Source organism: Crotalus tigris, unplaced genomic scaffold (assembly GCF_016545835.1).
Source record: "Crotalus tigris isolate CLP2741 ecotype Arizona unplaced genomic scaffold, ASM1654583v1 scf7180000018103.2265978, whole genome shotgun sequence".
Taxonomy (NCBI): domain Eukaryota; kingdom Metazoa; phylum Chordata; class Lepidosauria; order Squamata; family Viperidae; genus Crotalus; species Crotalus tigris.
Genome location: NW_024096824.1, coordinates 207523 through 231051, shown reverse-complemented (window position 1 = coordinate 231051; position 23529 = coordinate 207523). Strand labels below are relative to the sequence as shown.

Genomic DNA, 23529 nt, shown 5'->3' with positions numbered 1-23529 from the left:
ACCTAGACAGAAGCAGGTATTGATGGAGTCTTTTATTGCCCTGTTAGCTGCTGTAACAAATGGCCCTACAATGGCTGGTAAGGCTCCACACCACACTTCTCTGAAGGCAGCCACCCTCAGTCCCACAAACAAAAGCTAATCAACAAACAAAACCAATTCATAAAGGCAGAGAGGAAATCCAAAGGGCCAGGCAATTCCACAGGGTCAGGCAAGTCCACAAGGCCAAAGGCAAGTTCACAGAGTAAAGCAAGTCCACAAGGTAAAGGCAAGGCACAGGCAAAAACAAGAGTCAAAGCGGAGTTTTTCCAAAGCTGGAGGAGCGTAAGCCAAAGCAAAAAATTGTTCCTGACAAAGACAGACTTCCCTGGCTTCTGCTTAACTCAACCCGTGCCAAGTGTTTCCTTGTGAGGAGGGGTGGGGTAACATTCTCCCGGGCAACCTAGAGCAGGGCTTTTCAACCTTTTCACCCACTGTGCCACTTTTAGGATATGACAACATCCGAGTACCACTAATCGCCTAGCAAGGTGACAAAAACTTGATGACCAAAAAAAAAAAAAAAGGAAAAAAGTGATAAAGTACAGATAGTCCTCAACTTACAACAGTTCGCTTAGTGACTGTTTGAAGTTACAATGGCACTGAAAAAAAGTGCCCCCCAAGCCACAGCCGAGCAAGACACTTGCCTGCCCGCCCGGCTGCACTCTTCCTCCTGTCCGAGGTTTTCATTGTTGTGAGCATTTCTGTTGAGGATTGGCAGCAGGGGTGGGGTAGGGGGGGTGTTTGGTTTTTATTCTCCTCCCCCTCTGCTGGATGGTTGCAGCAGGTTTTGGTCACTTCACATAACCCTGGGACACTGTGACTGTCATAAATATGAATCAGTTGCCAAGCATCTGAATGTAAATCACAAGACCCTGGAGATGCTGCAACATTCCAGCTAATCAGTGCTTCTTCTGGGCTCAGCAGAAGTGCCAGGATCAGTGCTGCTTTCCAGCTGATTGGTGCTTCTTCAGGGCTCAGCAGAGGCACCAGGATCAGCGCCGAGCTCCAGCTGGAGCCTGGCGTTGATCCTGATGCTTCCGCTGAGCCCTGACAGCCCTGCAGCTCCAACTATCTCTCTCTCAGGCTTGTGCAGTGCTGCTACCAGTTCAGCTCATTCCCCTCCCTCGCTACCACTTTTCTAGGATGGTCGCATACCACCTGCCGGGTGCCAATGTACCACAGGTGGTACCCGTACCACTGGTTGAAAAGCCCTGACCTAGAGGCCTCCTTTGAGCTTGCCTGTATTTCACTCTCTGTGCCCTTGGATTGAGTGGGGGAGGCAGCTGTTCTTCATCAGGGGGGATCTGCTGCCTCTCAGCACCACTGTCTGTCAGCAGTTGATCCTCCCCTGTGAGGGCAGGCAGGTCTCAATCACCTTCCCCAATGCCTGAAGGGTCTGGGACAGCATCATCCTCAGCCCCTGTCCTCTTCAAACATGCCATCCCCATTGGACAGTCCCAGTTCCAACTCTTCTTCTTCTTCTTCCTCCTCCTCTGAATCGGGATCCGATGGGGCCAGTGGTTCTCAACCTTTTTAATGCCGCGACCCCCAACCGGTCGTAAGTCAAGGACTACTCAACCAGTCGTAAGTCGAGGACTACTCAACTGGTGCAGCACCATTTGCAGAATGGGACTTCTGGCAGGCTTAGCAGGGCAGAGACAGCCTGGACAATTCCTATTGGCTTTTGAAAGCCAATAGAATTAGACTCTATTCAAGAGAGTCTATTCTATTGGCTTTCAAAGGCCAATAGAATAAAAGGGAGTAGCACAGCTAAGGAAAAGGGGAAAAAAATGGCGGACTGCATTGTTTGGCGACCCCCGTGAAATGGTCGTTCGACCCCAAATGGGGTCCCGACCCAAAGGTTGAGAACCACTGGATGGGGCCATGACACTTCACTGTTATCGTTATTGTAAATACAGCCTGCCCACTACTTTAAAAAATATTGTGACTGGTGACATTTCAGGATAAAAGCAAAGTAAAACAGTAAAATCACATATGTACATTTTTATTTATTCACCAAACTCTTTCCTTTTGAGTAAACAACTTTATGCAAGGCACAGAAAGAAACCCAGAAGTAGTAGGCAAAATAAATTAAAGGCAGGAAGGGAAAAAAATGGAATTTTAATTTAGTTTTGTTTACACGAACACCATTCCCTCAAACTTTCCATACCTTTCATTCTCAGAAACCAACCTTCCTACCTACACAGCCACACACACTGATTCACACATTGACTTTTATGTAATTCAAATTCTATCTTCAGTTCAGCCATAGAGTAGTTAGAATAAGACTGACACATAGTCACTTAAGGTATCAAGGGGAAACTGTTTTCAGATGCTAGGTCCCAAATGTGAGAATGGAATGTCAGTCATCAAAAAGCAGGAACTGCAGGAACTAGCCAAACATGGCCTCTGGGGGAAGAGGGTTCAAAGAAGAGGGTTCAGAGCACCAGAATAAAGTCCCTAATGGGTTTTTTCCCCAGTTATGGGACAATGAGGAGCTTCCTTACCACCATCCCCCAGACTGTAATCTTCAAGCAAAGACTTACCAGGAGAGATGTTTCTTCAAGTCTTAGCCTCCTAATTTTTTTAAAGCTTTATTGGTTTTTAAAACATAAATCACATAATAGTTGGTTAACAGTGTGTTTGCTTGGTTTACATTTGTAAAGGAAAATCGTTAACAAATGATTTCTATAATTCACAATCCACATGTTCAAACAGATGTTTCTTTTTTTCTTAAATATTCTCTTTGGTAGATGCCGTTATCTATATTCTTAATTTTCACTTTAATATTTTAATATTTTTCCTTTGATCAGTATCTTTCTTGATCAATGTGTTTTGCTGAATCAGAGAGTTTTTCCATCTATTTTTCCCCAACCAATTACACAATTTGTTCCAGATTTCATAATAATCTGTTTCACTCTTATCCTTGAGTTCTAACGTCAACCTATCCATTTCAGCACAGGATAAAATCTTATTTATTACCTCTTCTTCTGAGGGTGTCTCGTTATCTTTCCATCTCTGTGCAAAGACTAATCTTGCTGCTGTTAGCATGTGTAGTAATAAGTATAGGGATCCTTTATTGTATCTATCCTTAGTAATACCCAGCAGAAAGAGTTCTGGCCTTAGCTCAATGTTCTGCATTAGTATCTCTTCTAACCACTGTTTTATCAAATGCCAAAATTGTTGTGCTTTTGAACATTCCCACCACATATAGTAATAGGTCCCTAGCGATTCTTTGCATTTCCAACATTTTGGTGAAGCCTTTTTGTCTTAGCCTCCTAATTAAGGACCAATATTGCCACAAATTAGATTGGAAACAAAGTGCCATTTTTTTAAAAAAAATAATGTATCCAGGAAAGTAACTGCAGCAGGTCAGAAACAACTTGGCCGCCTGGGACACACGAGCAACATCTACTTGCATCCAGGAATCCAAGAATATTCCAAGAAGCTGACTGCGCTGCTTCCCGGCTCCTTAAAGGTGTGTCAAGTTGGGCATCTTCAGGACTGCTTCAGAGGGTTGGGCTGGATGCATGTTGTAAAAGTCATTTATGTAGAGGGAAAAAGAACTGGGCCCTAATGTCGAAACTGGATAACTTATGGTGACAATCGGAGAGTTGGAGCCATGGAAAATGCAAAATATATTAGAAATGATAGAAATATTTGTAGCTCGGATGGTAGATGTTGTTAGCTTGTTCTCTGAACTTGCTGTTTAGCTTCCAAACATTTTGTCACCAAGTTAGGTGACATCTGTATCAGGACTTCGTTGAAGTATTGATCTCATGCGGTTGGTGGGTCATGTGACCACCATCCCCCCCTCGTGTGACATGCCATGAGACTGGCTGGTCATTATGTGTGAAGATCACAAGAAGTGGTCGGTGTCCTCGTTGGTTGGTTGATAGATTAATACAGCTCCTTATGGGTTTGTAGGCTGGCTCCAAGTCAACATGTTTGCTGACATATCCGTCGGTTGAATACCAGGCTTCAGTGAAGTCATGTGCATGCCATGTGGTGGCATGGCCAATATTTTTGTTCTGGACCTTCACACATAATGACCAGCTAGTCACATGGCATGACCAGCTGGTCACAGACCCACCCACCACACGAGATCAATAAAAACGGAGAAGAACTGAAACAAGACGCTTCAACCAAACTCCCACTGAGGATGTCATCTGGTCTGGTGACAAAACATTCAGAAACTAAACTGCAAGCTCAGAGAACAAGCCACTATCAACCATGCAAAATATATTTTGCAAGATAGACACAGGTAGTCCTTACAACCATTAATTTACTGACTGTTCAAAGTTACAATAGTGCAGAAAAAAGTGACGTGACTGTTTTTTCACACTTACAATCATTGCAGTATTCCCAGGGTCACCTGGTCAAAATTCAGACACTTGGCCACTGGCTCATATTTAAGATGGTTGCAGTGTCTTGGGGTCATGTGATCATGTTTTGCGGCCTTCTAACAAGCAAAATTACTGGAAAGCCTGATTCATTCTACAACCACATTATTAAAACTTAACAGCTGCAATAACTCACTTAACACTTGTGGCAAGAAAAAATCTGAATTGGGACAAAACTCACTTAACAACTGCCTTGCTTAGCAACAGATATTTTGGGCTCAATTGTAATCATAAGTTGAGGACTACCTGTAAAATAACTTAACATTGCATAGGTTGGATTGGTAATTATGCATGAATTTAGATATCTGGTAGCCTCAGTTTCTTCTCTAACCATGTATTTCCATCACGATCTTTGTCATAGGTAGCTTATCTGACTAATAGTGGTACTGAAGCAAACGACCTGGCATTATTAATAGCAAGAATTTTCACCCACAACAATGATGTCATTTGTTTGAGGTAATTCTGTTCTGTGCATTGTGATTTGTTCTCTTCAGTGGCTTCTGTGTTCTCTCTAAGAATTAGCAAATGGCTTGCAGATATTCATGCCAAAGAATTTCTATCCTGCAACCTGCATGAAGTGCCTTGTTTTTCCCACAAACATGAAGTAGCAATTATTTATCTACTTGCATGTAACATGCTTTTGAATTGCTAGGTTGATGGAAGCTGAGGCAAGTGATGGGAGCTCACCCCATCATGTTCTAGGACTTGAACTATAGATCTTCTCCAGCGTCTTTAAGCCACAGAGCCACTTCTCAATAATTCAAAATATGTAGTCTAATAACACAACTTGATAATAAGGAAATATATGAAGTAGCCTTATGAAATATGTGTTCAAATATTCATATTTTCTTACAACCAATATTGGAATAAAGGCATGCAACCATACCTGAACTGTCCCAAAATATATGAGATCAATACAACTGTATGATTTTAACAATATCATAGGTAAACCTTATGATATTCTCATGCAAAATCTGAGAAAACCTAAAGCGGTATTACCATCTGTAATTTACATCAGCTAGCAAGCTGGGGCCAACATATATGGGTGCCGGATAGCCATGAGTGCTGACTTGGGAACCCGTGCTCTAGATCACTCAAGTTTAAAAAGAACTGATGATGATCTGATCATCACAGATATGAAAAGAAGCCACTACACATGTGTACAGTCTAAACTGAGAAAGTGTCTGTAATACAAAGAGCAAATCCTGTGAAGTTTCATTGACTCAGCTAACTGGTCCTCAAACTGGATACTCGAAATGAATTAGGAAAACTTTTGTGAACTAAGCCAACTGTTAGGGATGCAGATTTTTACTGGAAAATAGTAACTTCTTTATTCTGTTCTTGAAATCCCCTTCTAATCCACTTCTAAAAGATTCTCTAGTCCAGTGGTGGCAAACCTATGGCATGCGTTCCAGAGGTGGCACTCGGAACCCTCTCTGTGGGCACGTGTGCCGCCACTGCCAGCAGCTTGTGCAGGTCCATTAGGCTGCTGCTGCCACCTTGGACAGCAGCCGCACCCAGCACAAAGGATGTGAAGTGGCCAGTTAGTGAGCTCGAGTAGAGGTGGTAGAGCATGCCCACATCCAGCAAGCCAAAGGCCACCCCAAGCAGGGAAAGCTGGATCCTCATCTGTGCCATGGCCCCCCAGTCCCAGCTAGGATTGCATGCCTCCCCCCGTCTATGCTGGCCTCCTGTCCACCGCCCCACCCACCAGAAACCCCATGAATCTCCCCCAACCCTGCCCAGCCCCCACAGGTGTCCCCCCATGAGCAACATCGAGGTGGCCATGCCCACCTCAGCCATGCCCACCCAGTGGGCCACACCCCCATGCCCCCCTGAGGGCACCACAATGCCCTGGCACTTTGCGATAAATAAGTGGATTTTGGGTTGTGGTTTGGGCACTCGGCCTCTAAAAGGTTCACCATCACTGCTCTAGCTTTTGATTGATTTGGAGGCATGTATTTGATATGCCAATTGCATTTGTCCACTGGCCTACATGAACAAGAAGAAAGAGTGCTAATGTTTTAATAAAGAGCACTAAGAGCATAGAACTTGACAAAAACATATTCCGCTGAACAAGAGTTCTTTAAGTTTCAGAAATGTGTTATTTTTCTTTATTCTGCAATGAATACAGCTTCTGCGATTCTAAATATATAAAAAGATAAGCAGAGAAATTAATCACCTGGGGTTGAAAATATAATGGTTTTCTTTTTGCAGGGGCAGCTACCATGGAGGTAGTACATATGTTATGGGCGTCACAGCCATAGGAAGGTACAAGCATGCTGTTGCCAATGGAGTCAACTGCCACTCGGTCAGTATCTTGCTTTGTTTTGGGTGGAGGACATGTTTTTGGAACAAGTTGGACATATTCCTGACTGATTTAGTATTGCTGGTATTGCATCTTATCCTCTTTGGTGTTTCTTCTTAATCATGAAGAATGAAAAAAGAGTTCAGTTTTCAAAAAACGTTATGCAGATTGATGCTAAATGCAAGCATCATTTTGTCACTTGGCAGTCTATTCATATTGCCAGTTTGACCCAAATAGCTATGCTTGAAATAAATTGAACCAAATATTTTGTTGATTCCTGAATCAGATCAAAATTTGGAAAATGCTTTAATAGAATTCTTATCTGACTTGGATGAAATATTAGGGATCTCCATCAGGCTCAGTTTCCTTACCATAGGCTGACCTTCCGTTTTGCTCATGTTTTCACTCAATCTTGTCTTGTGATCCCAAGTTATTTTGTCTAAAGGCTCCAGTTCTAATGGGGATGAACCAGACACAGCAGCTACCATTTTCAACAGCTTCATTTCATGGTCCATCAACATGATTAGATGTCCTGCATAAACTATCCACATTTTCAGATGCTGTGCATCAGAGGTGGGCTCTATTTTTCAGGTGGCATATCAGAAGCAAAGTATGAGTGGGACCAGAAGCAAAAGTGGATGTAGCCAGGATTATAGGTAGGGGAATTCAATTTAAAAAAAAAATCTTTTGAAGCAACTTTTGGTTTGCCATCGCGGCTGCTGCAGCCACTGGAAGGCGAGCTCTGTCTTCTGCGTTCAGTTTCGCTCCACTGGGGGACCCAGGAAAGGGTCGAAGTTGTCCTGTAGGTAGCCCTCCCGCTTGATCTGGGGCAGCCCTCCAAACTGGCGGAGGAAAGACCACCATAGTAATATGACCCGCCACTAGGCTGCAGACAGCCAAAGTCAAACTTACCACCAAGTACTTTGAAAGCAACGTGGATGAAACTGGGTGAGATCCGATCTTCTCTTTACCCTAAGTATTTTCTTTTCCTGTAAAAGCTGCCTGAAGTATCTCTCCTCCTGTGAGGAAAGAGGAAAGGGAATTTCTACCCCACCCTCTAAGAATAGTGGCGACTGACTACCCAGGGGAACTAAAGCACTAAAAGAACAACTTTAATCTAATTGGATTTATATGTTCCTGAAACTTGGGGACGAAAAATTTTCCTATTTTTATTGGAGACTTTTGCTTTTATCTACAAAAACGAAATAAAATTGGAAAAAGGATTATAAAAATTTTGGACTTAAAAAATCTTAAACAGCATCAGTGACATCTTGTGGTGACCCTGACCTTAGATAAGACTCTTTTGACCTTGGCACCACCTGTGAGAAACTAATCTATAAGAGAACAGCTGAGTGGCATAACTGGCCTACATGAACAGTGAATGTAAACCTTTACTGACTTTCAGAGTTATATGTGGGGAATTGCCTTCCTATCTCTTTATTTGAGGAATATTGGTTACTATATGAGATGATGAAATACCTTGGACTATAAAATCTTACTTAACAAGCGATTTCCACTATAAAGACTATTTATAAACACATGAAAGAGATGGATGAAGACCAGGAAAAGATCCTTTCCATGTTGAAAGCAATACATGAAACCATTCTTTCAGCTTGTGAGAAAATAAGACCTAACATAAAAGATCAAGATGCCAGTTTAGATACACAAACCCAGACTTTGACTACAACCAAAGAACTAACAACGCAGAAGATAACAGAAGAAGTAGAACAATCAAATATTAAGACAGAGGACTCAATTGACCAACAAATACAATTCATGGAAAATCCAGAAAAGAGAGTGACAACACTGAAAATGGAAAAGACTTTCTATATAAATCAGAAGAAATTTGAGAAAGAAGAAAAATAGAGTGAATGGAAGATAAACATATGAGGGCAATCATGGGGAATTGGAATAATAGGGAGACAACTTAATACAAATGGGCTAGTCCTTCCCAAAAAATAGCAATTAAATGATCTCCTTTATTTCAAATAACATATATAATAATAGAGGGAGATCTATTTGATGATCTAAAAGCACTGATATGAAAGCCTAGTTGGCAAAGGAAGAAAGCCAGAATAAGGCTGAAGAAAATGGGGGTTTGATTTATTAGAGGGGATTTCATATTATTAATTAGAGGGTTAAAGAGAGAAGTTGAGATAAGGGGAATTCTGGTCATTAGGTTTAAAATATTTGGAAATTAGTTGAAAATAAGGATTTTACCTGTTTAATATTTAAAAATTAAATCTAAAAGAAAAAAAATAATTATTATGAATATGTTTGATTTATTGATTAACCCTGGTAATATATATAATAGTTTTGATTTATTAAAGGGGATATTGTATTATTAAGTAGATGATTTAATATGGTGGGAAATAGATAACTTTTAGGAAATAGAACAAGATTATATTCAAATAGATAAAATGTGTATTTTGGATATTAGATTCTGTTATGAATTGAGATAAGGGAAATCTTGGCTGCTTAAAGCCTGAAAATTATAAATATTAAAGAGTAAATTTCAATATTGATGGGAAGCCAAAAATTGGGGAAAAAATAATAACAGGATATGGATTTTTATGAAGATTGAATGTAAAAAATAATTAAGATACATGTAAGCTAAAATTTAAATGTAATAATGATGTTTTTATTGAGTTGACATAATAAGAACTGTATTAGCTTAAATATGAGATAGTAAATGTTAAGGGAAAAAGAGAGGAAATATTTGATGTTGTAACTTGAGATTTGTATTAAAGATTTTGTTATTGAACTATTGATTAACCCAGCCCCCACGTTGCTTCTTAAATACTTAAACATAAAATTGGAAAATTAATAAAATATTATAAAAAAATCTGTTGAGATTTTAAAAAAAGTATTTGAAAATTCTTATTATGTACTTTGATCCTTTTATTTAACGGTAGCAGTTGTGTCTGCAGTATGGTACCTGGGAGCTATATAATGTCATTAGTATTCACCCACTCCCTACTTTAATTTTACAATCTAGACTCCTTAAATGAAAAAAGAAAATAATCTAGCTTATTACAAAGATAAGAATCAAGCAGAAGCATAATTATATTTCTAGCTATCCTACTGAGCCCCAGTAGCATCCATAAAAATGAAATGATAGAATAGTAAAATCCCATCATGTATTTGTCTTTTGATAGATTTACAGTATGGATGTTCTGCATTTGGCTACACCAGGGATAGGCAACTTTGGCTCTTTTATGACTCGTGCACTTCAACTCCCAGAATTCCTGAGCCAGCCATGCTGAGGGGAAAGGGAGAGGTTTCCAAGCTGACTCATAGTGGCTCAAGAATTCTGGGAGTTGAATGTCCACGAGTCATAAAAGAGCCAAGGTTGCCTACCCCTGGGCTTTACCAATAAGGGTTGAAGTTGGCCAGGTGGGCATTTCTGATTCTCATGTTAGAGAAAACTTGGTTTATAAACAAGGAATAAATGGTGAGATCTCTAGTGTAAGGGTTCATCTTTATTTCTCTTTGCTATCTCAGTTCTGTCTTTTCTTCATGAATGTACCTCTTAAAAATTTAGCATGTTCAAGTATATCATGGTGGAATAATGAACATCTTTAGGTCTGTTGTTTCTTTAGACAATGTTACCTGATGTTTTCCGTGGTCCTTGGGGAGGAAGCCACTGCCGTGATTCTCCAGTGCAAACAATTCGAAAGTGCTCCTGTTCCTCAGGTTAGTTAGTAAGGAAAACACTCTTGATTTTCACAGGCCCACTTTATGGCTTTTCGCAGGATCCCATGATCATGTGAGTACTATTTAAAACAGGTTTTTTTTGGCTGGGAACAGCATTTATTTCCGGTTTCTGCAAAAAAAAATGCCCACTGTGGGACAATATATTTGCTTATCTGCGCTGTTCACTTAGTAACTAACCACTTCATTCATTTTACAACCACCGCAACAAAGGATGTAAAATCAGGTATGGTCCACCTGTCAATCAGCACAACTTACAACTAATTCCAGGCTTCATTACAGTCATAAGTTGAGGACTACCTCAACTTATCAGGATCTGTTTAATCAGATCTCGATCATACAATCCCTCCTAATTTTGCGATGGTGGCAAATATCTGTAGCTTGGGTCAGTGGTGGGAGTCAAATATGTGAACAGCCAGTTCTCTGTGTGGATGCCGCTTCCAGAAGTCCATTCTGGGCCTGAGCAACAAAAAATTAGCTACTGGTTCTGCTGAACTGGTGCGAACCGGCTGAATCCCACCACTGCCTTGGGTGTAGGATGAGGCTGGAGGTCTGTTCTCTGAGCCTCTGGGTTGGTTTCCGAACGTTTCATTACTAGGCTAGGTAACATCTGCAGTGGATTTGATTGGAGTAATATCAGAATCATTGGCCATACTACCACCCTACACGCATGTGAGTTCATTGAAGCCTGGTACTCCACAAGCAATTCCATCAACAGACACATCGACCTACAACCAGCAAATGAACCCCTCAGAATTCAAATCAACTGCACAACCAACCAGTGACAGCACCAAACCTAAATCAACCCACACAAATCCCCCCAAACAAGAACTTCACCTCCCAGTAACCCTCACCTGACATAACCTCCCCATCACAAGACCTATTACAAACCCTCACAATACACCCACATCTGACCCATCACAAGACCGTCACTTGACACACCCACACCTGACCAGTCACAACACCTACTGACCGTACAAAGCCTTTATAGGCAGAAAAACACTGACACTGTCGTTCCCCTAAACTCCACTGAAGTTGTTACCTAGCCTGGTAATGAAATGTTCAGAAACCAACCCACGAGCTTGAAGAACGAACCTCCACCCCAGTCCCACCTAATGTTGAGTTGGTGCTGTCCATCCTTATTCAGCAGAAATTCACTAGGATGACATTTGTTTTCCTCCTGATCTCCCCCCCCCCCACTTCTCCCGCTTCTGTTCCTAAATGAAGGCAGCATCATTTGATTTAACCAAAAAAGGATATAGCAGAGGCAATTTCATGGGCCAACAGTGGGCCAACCGGGGAAAAGCCCTTTGGCATTTTAAATGATAAACTGGACTGTAATAACAGCCTTAAAATAATTAATGTATTGCTCCTCACCTCCTTCAATACAGGAACCTGCCATGCAAACGATCAATACATTGCACAATTCAAGGACACACTCCAAACTTGCGTTCCAAACAAAGTCGCTGCATTTATTGCTGAGCCAATTCAAGTAAGTGTTTTGTTTCTTTTAACAGGCTGCAAGGACCTAAAACTTTTCATCGTTCTTTCCAATGCAGATTAGTTCATATTATGCTTGATTCTTAGGAAGTGCAGTGGTTAAAGTGGTTAAAGATGCTGAGCTTGTCATGTGGAAAGCTGAGAGCCCGTGTTTGAGATCTGAGCACTGTGCGACTGGGTGAGCTCCCATTATTTGCCTCAACTCCTGCCCACCTAGCAGTTTGAAAGCATGCAAAGGCGAGTAGATAAATAGGTAGCACTTGGGTGGGAAGTAACAGCGTTCTGTGAGCCTTGGTATATATAGACATGCCAGTCACATGACCACCAAAATGTCTTCAGACAATGCTGACTCCTTCAACTAAGAAATGGACATGAGCACTGCCCCATACAGTCAAACTTGACTAGACAACCTTTACCTTTATGCTTGATTCCTAAAACAACATCTTCCTCATTATAAAACATAATGTCACCTTAAGTATGTTGTATTCAGTGGGACTTCTAGATATCTCTAGGACTGTAGTCTCTATCCTACATACATTTAACCAGGGAGTCAGCCTCACTAATGGTGTTAGATATGCATAGAATCACACTATAAAATGTGCTTTGTTTTCATTTGAAAAATTGACTCTCACAGCATCACCTTGGAGGTTTGCTTATTATTACTTTAGTTCAAGAGAATAGTTATAGTATATAAAGCTGTGATTTTCTCATAATAAGACAAAAAGATGGAGAAGAGGCAGGACAAAAAAAGTAGGATCAACAACCAGTTTAATCAAAAATTGCAGAAACCAGCAAGACATCAGATAGTTCAGATACTGTACAACTTCTATGGTTGTTGGACATCTTAATTCCTTGATCTGCAAGTGGTCCAGAAGGGATTTCCTTTCAGGATTTAAACTGAACCCTTTTAACCCTGCTAAGTATTGGTATAAACTGTGCTGTAAAAACTTGGCTGAGCTAGGAATTAAATCTTTATGGGAATAGTAGATAGGCAGCATTTTCTCTCAATAAGCAGGAGAGATGGTACAGGATATATACCCACTTCTGTTTCAAATCTGACACATTCTTTTCCCATGCATTCCGTATGTAGAGATGTCTTAGCCTTCTCTTTCTCCTACCTGTTTAAGAACATCCATTGAGGGAAATTATATGCTCACTTTCTGCATTCTTGTCCTCCTATCCTGGGTTGAGATCTCCTGCTACTAATGGACCCCTTTTGTTCAGGCCCAGACTGCCATCATGTAATCTTACATGATGGATGTGGTATTGCTGAGCCATATGGTGAAAAGTTGGAGGTTTCATACCTCCTCTTCCACTGTTCCCACCACATACCTTCCATGAGAGCCACTTCACCAGGTATTGTAATTCCAGCATGTGAAAGAAGTAGGACTCAGCTGATGCTCCTTACTAGTGTTGAAAGAAAAATCTTCATCAGGGTCCAGTCCAAGCTGAGAATAAACAAAATGGAGGCTATTTGTAAAGAAGGTTCTTTATTGAGTTGCAGAACCAGAGAGAAATGTGGCTGTGGAGCAGCTGATCACATGGTGCTGGGAGTGGAGGGTTTTTATACCTTCTTGGGCTTTTGTGTTTGGAGTTGTTCCTGTTCCTGTGGCATGAACTTTGACCTGAGGTTCTGTGTGCCCTTTTAGTATTCTGATGGTGTGCGTTAATCCTATTATGTCCTAAAGGTCATATCCTGCTTCCCTGGGGCTGTTGCTGATGGCTATGTCCTGTGTTGGATCTTTTGAGTGAGGAGTTGCTGGTTTTAGTTCTATCACTCTGCTATTGTTAGCTATCAGTTTTGCTGCAAGGATTTCAAAAGATCCTGTCTTGAATGGGTTTCTGCAAGTAGCATTTGCTCAGTCTTTCTGAATGGGATTATCAAATCTGCATTTCTACAGAGCTGGCCTCTGCCTGGGGCTATTAAGAAAAACTGGGGCTGCTTTTCTGCCTTTAAGATCCTTTGGGGAAATATAATATTCTGTCTTTTTAATATTCTTCAAAATATTTCCTTCTTTGGGGTGGGGTGGGGGGCTTCCTACACTAGCAAGAAAAAGATAAAACAAGTAATGGGTTAAAAGGAAAATAAACGCTACAGTACCACCTCCTGGTGGTGTGCATTGAAGTGCATCACTATACTACAAGGTATAAATGGTGTTCATGTGATGCCGGACACTAGTGAAACCACAATTGCAATATTGCATCCAATTCTGGTCACTATGATACAAACAAGATGTTGAGAACCTGGAAAAAGTGCAGAGAAGAACAACAAAGATGGTAAAGGGCCTGGAGGCTAAACTGTATGATGAACAGTTGAGGGAACTAGATATATATCTAGTTTATTGAAGAGAAAGATTGGGGGGGACAAGATAGCTATCTTCCAGTACTTGAAGGGCTGTTACAGAGAAGATGGGATTGGCTTATTCTTTTGGGCAGGGGTAGGCAACCTTGGCTCTTTTATGACTCATGGACTTGAACTCCCAGAATTCCTGAGCCAGCATGGCTCAGCTTGGAAACCTCTTCCTTTCCCCTCAGCATGGCTGGCTCAGGAATTCTGGGAGTTGAAGTCCATGAGTCATAAAAGAGCCAAGGTTGCCTACCCCTACTCTTGGGCATCAGAACTCAGGACAAGAAATAACTCATGAAAGCTTATCAAAAAGAAATCCAACTTAGAAGTAAGGAGAAATTTTCTGACATGAGAGCAATTAATCAGTGGAATAGCTTCCCTTTAGTTGTGGGTGCTCCATCACTGGAGGTTTTCAAAAATAGACTGGATAACCATTTTGACTGGGATGGTATATAGCTCCCACCTCAAGCTGGTTATTTGTCCAGAAGACCTCCAAGATTACTTCCAGCTCTATGATTCTGTGTGGAATTTTCTTTGGAAGATCAATATTTCTTTTGATCCTGTCTGTCTGCTTTCTCCAGGGTGTAAATGGAGCTGTTCAGTTTCCCAAAGGATTCCTAAAGGAGGCTTATCAGTTGGTGCGTGAAAGAGGAGGTCTCTGCATAGCAGATGAGGTGAATATCTGAATGTGATTCCTGTCTCCAAATTTTATATGCATTGTTTCTACAAAGACGGCTATTTTAGATATCATTGGCAGAGCGGTTAGATTGGCTGGGTCACTGGGATTGGGACTCTACAAAGCATTTGAAGAAGACTTTGCAAAACAAGTTGACCTGAGGGAATTCCTCCTCCTACAAGCAAGACAGTTGGTGTGTCTTCTAGAAATAACTAGAAAGCAAACACAGAACAAAATTTAAACTGAATCCTGAACTTGGGAGAAGTGGGTGGTGTTTTCTCTAAGGACTTTACCATACACAGATTTCAGTTTGGAAGTCACTTCTGTGTAAGAGCAGCTGATGAAATACTGGCATTCATGTAGCATATCTGATCGGGAACCCAAAGGTGCTTTTTTCAAAAGGCAATTGGACTTTCTTGGGGGTTTTTTCTTTGAAATTTTTTCATTTCACATCCAAAACGTCTCTTCAGAACTACTTCAGAAGAAAAAGCTTTTGTGATGAGAAGCGAAATGTTTTCAGAGAAAAGAAAACAAAGAAGTCCAGTTGCCTTTTGGAGGGGGAAAAAACACCTTTAGGACAACCATGATCTGGATGATTGAGAATCTCCATAGAACCTGACGGAATATATACAATTCCCTATCAGGAAAGAATAGCCTTAAAATATAGATGCTACTTATATAGAGAAACTACAGCACGGGTGTCCAACCTTGGCAAGTTTAAGATCTGTGGACTTCAACTCCCAGAATTCTCCAGTCAGCCATGTGCTAAACCTTTTTAAAGCACCTTTTCTATGTTTCCCGAAGGTTCAGACTGGATTTGGTCGAACGGGCAGTCATTTCTGGGGATTTCAAGGTCACGATGTCATTCCAGACATAGTTACCATGGCCAAAGGAATTGGTAACGGCTTTCCCATGGCAGCAGTTGTGACCACAGCGGGTGAGAACTGCTTTTACACTTGGTGGGTTTCAGAGTGAACAGCCTTTCCTGCACAGAGTCCAGGGGTGTGGGTTATGCCACACAGGGGGTGCAATCACATCAACATGGAAGAAAGGTCAGATAATTCTCTGTTGTTTTCCTGTTTTGGAGATTCTGATTCCTCAGACTCAGTTGCCAGGTCCACTGGCTGGCGAGGAATCACAACACATATAGAGAAAAGCCATAAACAGGCACTATGAACAGACACGGACTCTAATTATTATTCTCTCTGTCTCTCCTCATATTCTTTTCTTTTTCCTTCCCTTGTCTCTGCCAGGGCACATAAAAATACTGTCACTACAATGTTCTGTTAATAGGGTGAACCAGATTGTGATTCATGAATGCTTATGAAATACTTGTGTTATTCTTTAAGGTTTATCCTATGACTTTATCATAAAAGATGTAATCTCCAGCTAACAGCAGGTGGCCCACAAAATAATCTTACAATTTTCTTCCATTATGTTTCACCTGCATATTTTAAATTAAAATAAATGTTTTAAAGAAGCTATCAGTTTCCTTTTCACTCTCAGTCAACAGAAACTAAACCCAAAGCCCTATTCTATGAAATTGTCGTATTTCTAGGAATCTCAGTCAGAATAGAGCTGGAAGACCTTTGAGGTCTTCTAGTCCAACTCCCTGCTCAAGCAGGAGATGCTATAATATTTTAGACAAGTGACTATCCAGTCTCTTCTTAAAAACCTCCATCAATAAAGCACCCACAACTTCTGACCGCAAGCTATTCCAGTGGTTAATTATTCTCACTGTTAGGAAGTTTCTCCTTAATTCCAGCTTGCTTTTCTCCTTGATTAGTTTCCACCCATTGTTTCTTGTCCTGCCCTCTTGTGCTTTAAAAAATAAGTTGACCCCTCCTCTTTGTGGCAACTTTTCAAATACTGGGATACTGCTATCATGTCCACCCTAGTCCTTCTTTTCTCTAGACTAGTCAAACCCAAATCCTGCAACCATTCTTCATATGTTTTTGTCTCCAGGCCTTTAATCATCTTAGTTGCTCTTCTTTGCACTTTTATACAACCAAGGATTATATTAGCTTTTTTGGCTGCTGTAGCACACTGTTGGCTCATATTTAAGTGATCGTCCACTAGGACTCCAAGGTCCCTCTCACAGTTACTGTTTTTGAGCCTGGTACAGTCATAAATTTTATAAATAATCGTAAATTTAAAATACAGAGATTAGATAAATATGCCTGAATGAGATTATTTTGATCACCATGAAGTTGTTAAGTCTTCATTTTTGCAGCTCCTTCAGGCTGTGGTATGAAAATTGAATTGGTAGAATTGCAGAGCTTAATTGTCAAATAATGTGATACTGTAGTTTTTGGATGCCTTGACTGGATAAAATAAATGAATTACTTTTAAATACAATCTGGTTTTGAAGTGTAAACAAATCCAATTCAAATGCATAGTTCAGCCTAGTGAACGAATGACTTTGCATTAGACTATGGGCACCTGCATCTGGTATATGCATAAACCAAAGAAACCTTTAGATAAAAATCACTTTAGGTGGAAAGGGCTTTGACTACATACAGACTTACTTTCAATCTGATCCACTGAACATTGAGAGGACAGGTTCACAAAAGAACTTCTGAGTCACTATGGGAACACTGAGGTTCCAAATAGAGTTAATCCTCAATTTACAAGCACAGTTGGGACCAGAATTTCCATTGCTAGAGGAACAGGTTGCTAACCTCATTGCATCCAATTTTACGACCTTCCTTGTCACAGTTGTTAAGCAAATCACTGCAGTTGTTAAGTGAATCATATGGTTGTTAAGCAAATCCAGTTTCCCCTGTTGACTTTCCTTACTGGAAGCCAACAGCTGTTTCAGTGCTGTTGTAACTTCAGTCGCTAAACAAATGCTGTAAATCAAGGTCTGCCTGCATTGTAAACATAGATCTCTCTTTTTATGTTACTTCCAGCTGCTGATTTCTTTAATGAATGACTTTACAACTTCATTTATTTAATACTAATATATTTTGGTTTTAGAAATTGCACATAGTTTGACAGAGAACCTCCATTTCAACACATTTGGAGGCAATCCTATGGCATGTGCAGTTGGATCTGCGGTCCTGGATGTAAGAAAATGTTTTCACTGGTTTTTACATGTTATTATGAATTTTGACAAAATTGACTTTCTCCTCTTAAATTAAAGGGATTTTCACCCAAAAAATGATGGCTTGCTGTGCCTTAATAAATGCACATTTAGTCATCTTGGCTAAAGATTCTAGCAAAACAATCTGGGATTCTTTTTATTTTCATACATAACTTCCTTCTCTGCTTAAATGCAGGAAATGCACAGGCAGACTGAAGGTTTCCATTCATGTAATAAGCATCAAAACTATGGATTGAGAGATTCCCATGCAGATAGTTCAATGCAGATTATTCATCTATTGCAGATTCCAGTGAACTTAATGGGTATATCACACATGTGTAGAGAACCAATTTGATGTAGTTAAGGCATCAGGCTAGAAACTGGGAGATGGTGAGTTCTAGTACCACTTTGGGTATGAAACCACTTGGGTGACCTCTCTTTCTCTCAGCTCTGGGAAGGAGGCAAAGCCAAACCACTTTTGAAAAACCTTGTCAAGAAAACTTGAGGGATTTGTCCAGTTTCTGAGACTCAAACAGTGGAATGGGAGAAAAAAAATATGCATGTATAATTTCCACTGTGCTTTGCATATAGACAGCAAGAAAGTTTCTTGGGAAAATACATATTCTCCATATTGCCAGGGATACTTGCAAAGTATTGGGGCCACTACTTTAGGTGGTTGAAGCTTTGCCCCCTTTTTAATGTGGGTCACAAGCATTGCATGCAAATATATTGGGCCGGGACTTTGATTGCCTTAGCTGTACCCACTATTTTAATGGTGGAGCCCCCTCCCCCAAAGCCCCTGAATATTGTATTAAAACAAATATACTCCAGAATTTTCTCATGTATTGGCACGTAGTGAATTTGATTGACATGTTAATATTTTTGACTCTTATCAAAGTTATTTCGGTCTAGTTTTTAAGCTCCTTTGTAGAATTAAATGTGCCAGCAATGCTATTTCAGAATGCTTGATGATTTCTTCTATTATTTTGTGTGTCTAGGCAATAGCAGAAGATGGCTTGCAGAAAAATTGCCAAGAGATTGGAACTCACTTGCTCTTAGAGTTTGCAAAGCTGCGGGATAAGTTTGAAATTATTGGAGATGTTCGTGGCAAAGGACTTATGATTGGGATAGAGATGGTCAAGAATAAGGTATGAACTGCACCTGGTGGGCCTATAGTGCTTGTAAGGTACTTGCATTGAGTTGGAAAGGATAACAAGGGTCATCTAATCCAACCCCTTGCAATGTGCAGGAAAATCAGTTTACCATTCTTGAGAGGTGGTTGTTTTTTAAAAAAAAACCACAGGGAAAATCTATAACCTTTGGATTCTAACTGGAATGTTCGCTATTGTTCACTATTCACTGTTGTACAAATGCTATTGATTTTCCTTTGCTATTTCTACCCTTAATTTCTAGGGCCAGGTCAAATAATTTCTGACTATCTTCTCTGTAGCTTCCCTTTATGTATCTCACCATAGCTATCATGTCGTGTCCCCCCTCAGTTTCTTCACTCCAGACCAATGTTTCCAATCTTGGCAACTTTAAGATGTGTGGACTTCAATTTCCAAAATTCCCCCAAATAGCGTGATTGTCTGGGAATTCTGGGAGTTTCCAAGATTAACACTGTTTGATACTGAAGAGTCCAACTGTTTTCTCCCTATCCCCATAGATTTAGAACATGCTTTGAAGGCCTTGTATCATTTTTATTGGCCTCCTCTGAACTATCTCTAAAATATTGATAGATCTCTGGAACTGTAATGCTCAGAATGGTACACTGAGTAGAGAAGCATCATTTCCATCATATTTTGATCAATAAAATTTATACTCAGCACTAAAATTAAAACCATCCTGTTTTGCAAGTCTAATTTACATGCTATAAGAATAATTAAATTGTAAGGTGCTAGCACAAATATGAAAACATAATAGTTCCATTAAGATTATAAATGTAATATTAGGGTTATTAAATCCATGAGGAATATAGTGCTATAACTATGTAATTGGCATACTATTATATAAAACTATATATAATGCTAAATTGACTAAATAACCATAATACCTACTGCAAAATATAGAATCAGTAAAATCAGAGTGAATATTAATGGTATAACTCTAAAACTATGGTGCAAAAAACCCCCAAACCAACAGATGAACAGAGAACTACACATTGAATCTTGATTGTAGGTCCAATATGCTTTGGCATTACTGAAATTACAGGTAGTCCTTTATTTTTTATCAGTCCCTTAGCAACTATTCAAAGTTATGACTGACCCGAAAAAAGAATCTACAAATCAGGTTTGAATTTCTAATGGATGGTTGACCAAACTTTGGGTGCTCAGCAACGTGGCTGAATTTGTGGTCCTTTGCAGCATCCTGCAGTCATGTGTCTGTTTTTGCTGAAAACTGGCCCTTACTTCCATTAGTTCACTTAATGATCATGGTGGCCAGTTTATGACCACTACAAAAAAGGTAGTGAAATCCACCAACCTGTTTTGTAGCCGCTATGACAAATGATCATAACAGGCAAGTTCCATTAGTCATCTGTCAAGGACTTCCTGTAGCGTCTTCTTGCAAACACCACTAACTCACTATGGCAATTACTGAAAAATTAAGCTCTACCTGCTGCATTTTTGTGTTGTGAGTCTTTGTGCATGCGCAGACGTTCAAAAGCTATTTTGAGTTCTTAATGAAATAGTATTAATTTCATCAATAAATAAAGCACAAGATGTTGTAATGTTGGGTATGTCAGAATGCAATTTTACAGGTTTTGGGGATCAATGGCTAGGTGTTGTTTGATTCTTTCATGTCTTCCTGTTTTTAAAAAAAAAATGAAAAAAAAGGTGGGAAACTGAAGTTTAATCTTTCTTCTTAGGAAACTTGCCAGCCACTTCCAGCTGAAGAGATGGACCAGATTTGGGAAGACTGCAAAGATATGGGGTTGCTGATTGGCAAAGGAGGGATATATTTACAGGTATCGTAAATGTTGAGAAGCATATTAAGGTGTGACCACAGCCAGTTCTTTAGTATATAGAAGGATGACTCATGCTGAGGAAGAATCACTGATTTGCCTATGAAAAAAGTACAGTCCTTGACTTACAACCATTCATTTAGTGACCTTTCAAACTTACAATGGCACCGAAAAAAGTGACATGACTGCTTTTCACACTTACGACCATTACAGCATCCCCATGATCACATGGTCAGAATTTGGACTCTTGACAAATGGCATGCCTTTATGATGGTTGCAGTGTCCCGGGGTCATGCAATCCTCTTTTTGTGACCTTCTGACAAGCAAAGTCAATGGGGAAACCAGATTCATTGGACCTCCATGTTACCAACTTAACACATGCAGTGATTCACTTAACAACTGTGGCAAGAAAGTTCGTAAAATGGAGCGCAATTCACTTAACTGTCTTGCTTAGCAATGAAAATTTGGGGGCTCAACTGTGGTCATAAGTCAAGGAGTACGTATAAGGCAGTCAGTATTCCTCTGTATGTATTTCAAAAGGCTGAACATTGCCAGGATGAAGGGTGATACAGAGTAATTTAGGATGGTAAAAAGCACACAGCTCCAGTAACATTACCATGTCATTATCATGCCCCATCCAGACCTCAGTAAGAACACTTTAGCCCCAAGGGGAAAAAGATTAGCCAGCCCCGCTATAAGCAATGCTTTACTATCAAAGAGGAACACATAACAACTGTCTATGTATGAAATAGCTGGCATCTGCTGCTTGTTTCCAAACTTGCTTGTTCCAGGTTTATTAGCCTGCACATGAAACAAAACACAGGGAGAGAAGTAGAGATAGTCCTCAACTTACGATCATAATTGAGCCCAGAATTACTGTCGTAAGTCATGCTGGTTGCTAAGCAGTTCATTGTCCTAATGGGCACTTTTTTAGAGGAAACCAGAAATGCCAATTTCTGGCAAAAACAGTGAATCAGTCATGTGACCATATGATGCTGTAAATGCGGGTTAATTGCCAAGCACCATAAAACGATCACATGAGAAGGGGCTGGCCGTATCTACCTTTTGTTATGGCTGCAAAATAAATTGTAGAGCAGGACCACACAGATGGATCAATAAATTTAGTTTGTGGTAGGCTGGAATTGTTTAAGCTTGGTCCATCCCCATCCTCTGCCCCTTAAGCAGTGACTGTACAGCATGTTGCTTTGTGATTATATCTACTGCCAAAACATCTCTACTACTAAATGTTCTCTATATAATATTTTCCCTCTTTTTTTTATTCCCCCAAGACATTTAGAATTAAACCTCCGATGTGCATTACTAAGGAAGATGCGGATTTTGCAGTGGCCGTCTTCCATGAAGCCTTAATAAGACATATGGAAAGAACAGCTGAAAACTAGAACTTCCCCCCCTCCCCCGGACCTGAAATACATTTGACTCATTGTGAATAAATCCATGAACCAGAACTCAATGCTTGGAGCATTGATTCATAATAATCATTTTTTGAGATTAATCTGGATAAGGTTACATACAGAAAGAAACAGGCTTCTCAGCACGCAACTCCATTTGGCTGTTTTATTACTTGTGCAGCAGCTGGACATTATGTGCGCAGCTTATTTAGAGAAGCCCAGCTGATGTTTTGGCTGAGCACATGGGAGCCATCTTTTCTTCCTGTCTACACAAAGGGATTTTAAGATTGAGTGCTGAGATTACGCTTCTGCCGGGAAAATCACTGGAAACACAGCTGAGCAGCAGAATATAAATTCTTTCCAATCCTCTCCCATAATAAGGGCTCAAGCTAATTCTCTTGCTGTTCCTCTTTGAATTACAGGTGGGAAAGCACATATCCAAATCCTTTAATGTTTTGACAGAATGCAATTTCATAAAGTAGAAACTAGAACGTGAAACACTGTATTATGTTGAACAGACATTCAGAAAACCTACTGCTAATTTCTGAGGGGCAACAAACACTTCCCCCACCAGCTAGAACAGAGTGAAGGTTTCATGCTGATTAGTGCTTTAATAAATACTCTTAGCATACATTAAGATAAAAGAATATTAATCCAATTCTTAGCTCTTGGATCAGGGATGAAGAAGCTAAAGCTGAACTGACACTTGCAAATCTTGCTTATCCGGGCTAACTGAGATGGCTCTGAGCATAAGAATCATATGGAGTTCCAGAATTTCCTTTAGTAGATAATTTACTTAAGCCTCTTTTGCTGAAGAACCTTGGGCATTAGAATATAGCAAGAACAAGAGAGCTACAGTTCCCCAAATATCTTTCATAGCAGTGGTTTTCAATCAGTGGTTACCACAGATGGGACTTACAAACTTCATACATGGCACACGGAAGGTGGTGTTGGAACTTAAAACATACAATAAAAGAATAACTTTAAAGTCTTGAAAATGTTTGTTTCTGTCATAGTTGAAGCAAGCCCTGTTTCATAGTGTGAGGGACGGCACTGATATGGCTGACAGCCACTGTCTTATGATTGGGC

The 23529-nt window shown here is 40.2% G+C and overlaps 1 protein-coding gene across 1 annotated transcript in view; it reads left to right on the top strand.

Annotated features, from left to right (window-relative positions):
- AGXT2 (alanine--glyoxylate aminotransferase 2) overlaps window positions 1-23438 on the top strand; it is a 28883-nt gene extending 5445 nt beyond the window's left edge. Inside the window, exons 4-14 of the mRNA XM_039347868.1 lie at window positions 3391-3514; window positions 4801-4895; window positions 6657-6750; window positions 10350-10443; window positions 11853-11953; window positions 14890-14982; window positions 15789-15921; window positions 17964-18052; window positions 19068-19217; window positions 20936-21034; window positions 22321-23438. Of these exons, the coding sequence (XP_039203802.1) occupies window positions 3391-3514; window positions 4801-4895; window positions 6657-6750; window positions 10350-10443; window positions 11853-11953; window positions 14890-14982; window positions 15789-15921; window positions 17964-18052; window positions 19068-19217; window positions 20936-21034; window positions 22321-22431 (1183 nt within the window). The 3' untranslated portion in view covers window positions 22432-23438. The remainder of the gene's footprint in view (window positions 1-3390; window positions 3515-4800; window positions 4896-6656; window positions 6751-10349; window positions 10444-11852; window positions 11954-14889; window positions 14983-15788; window positions 15922-17963; window positions 18053-19067; window positions 19218-20935; window positions 21035-22320) is intronic.
- The last annotated feature ends 91 nt before the right edge of the window (window positions 23439-23529 follow it).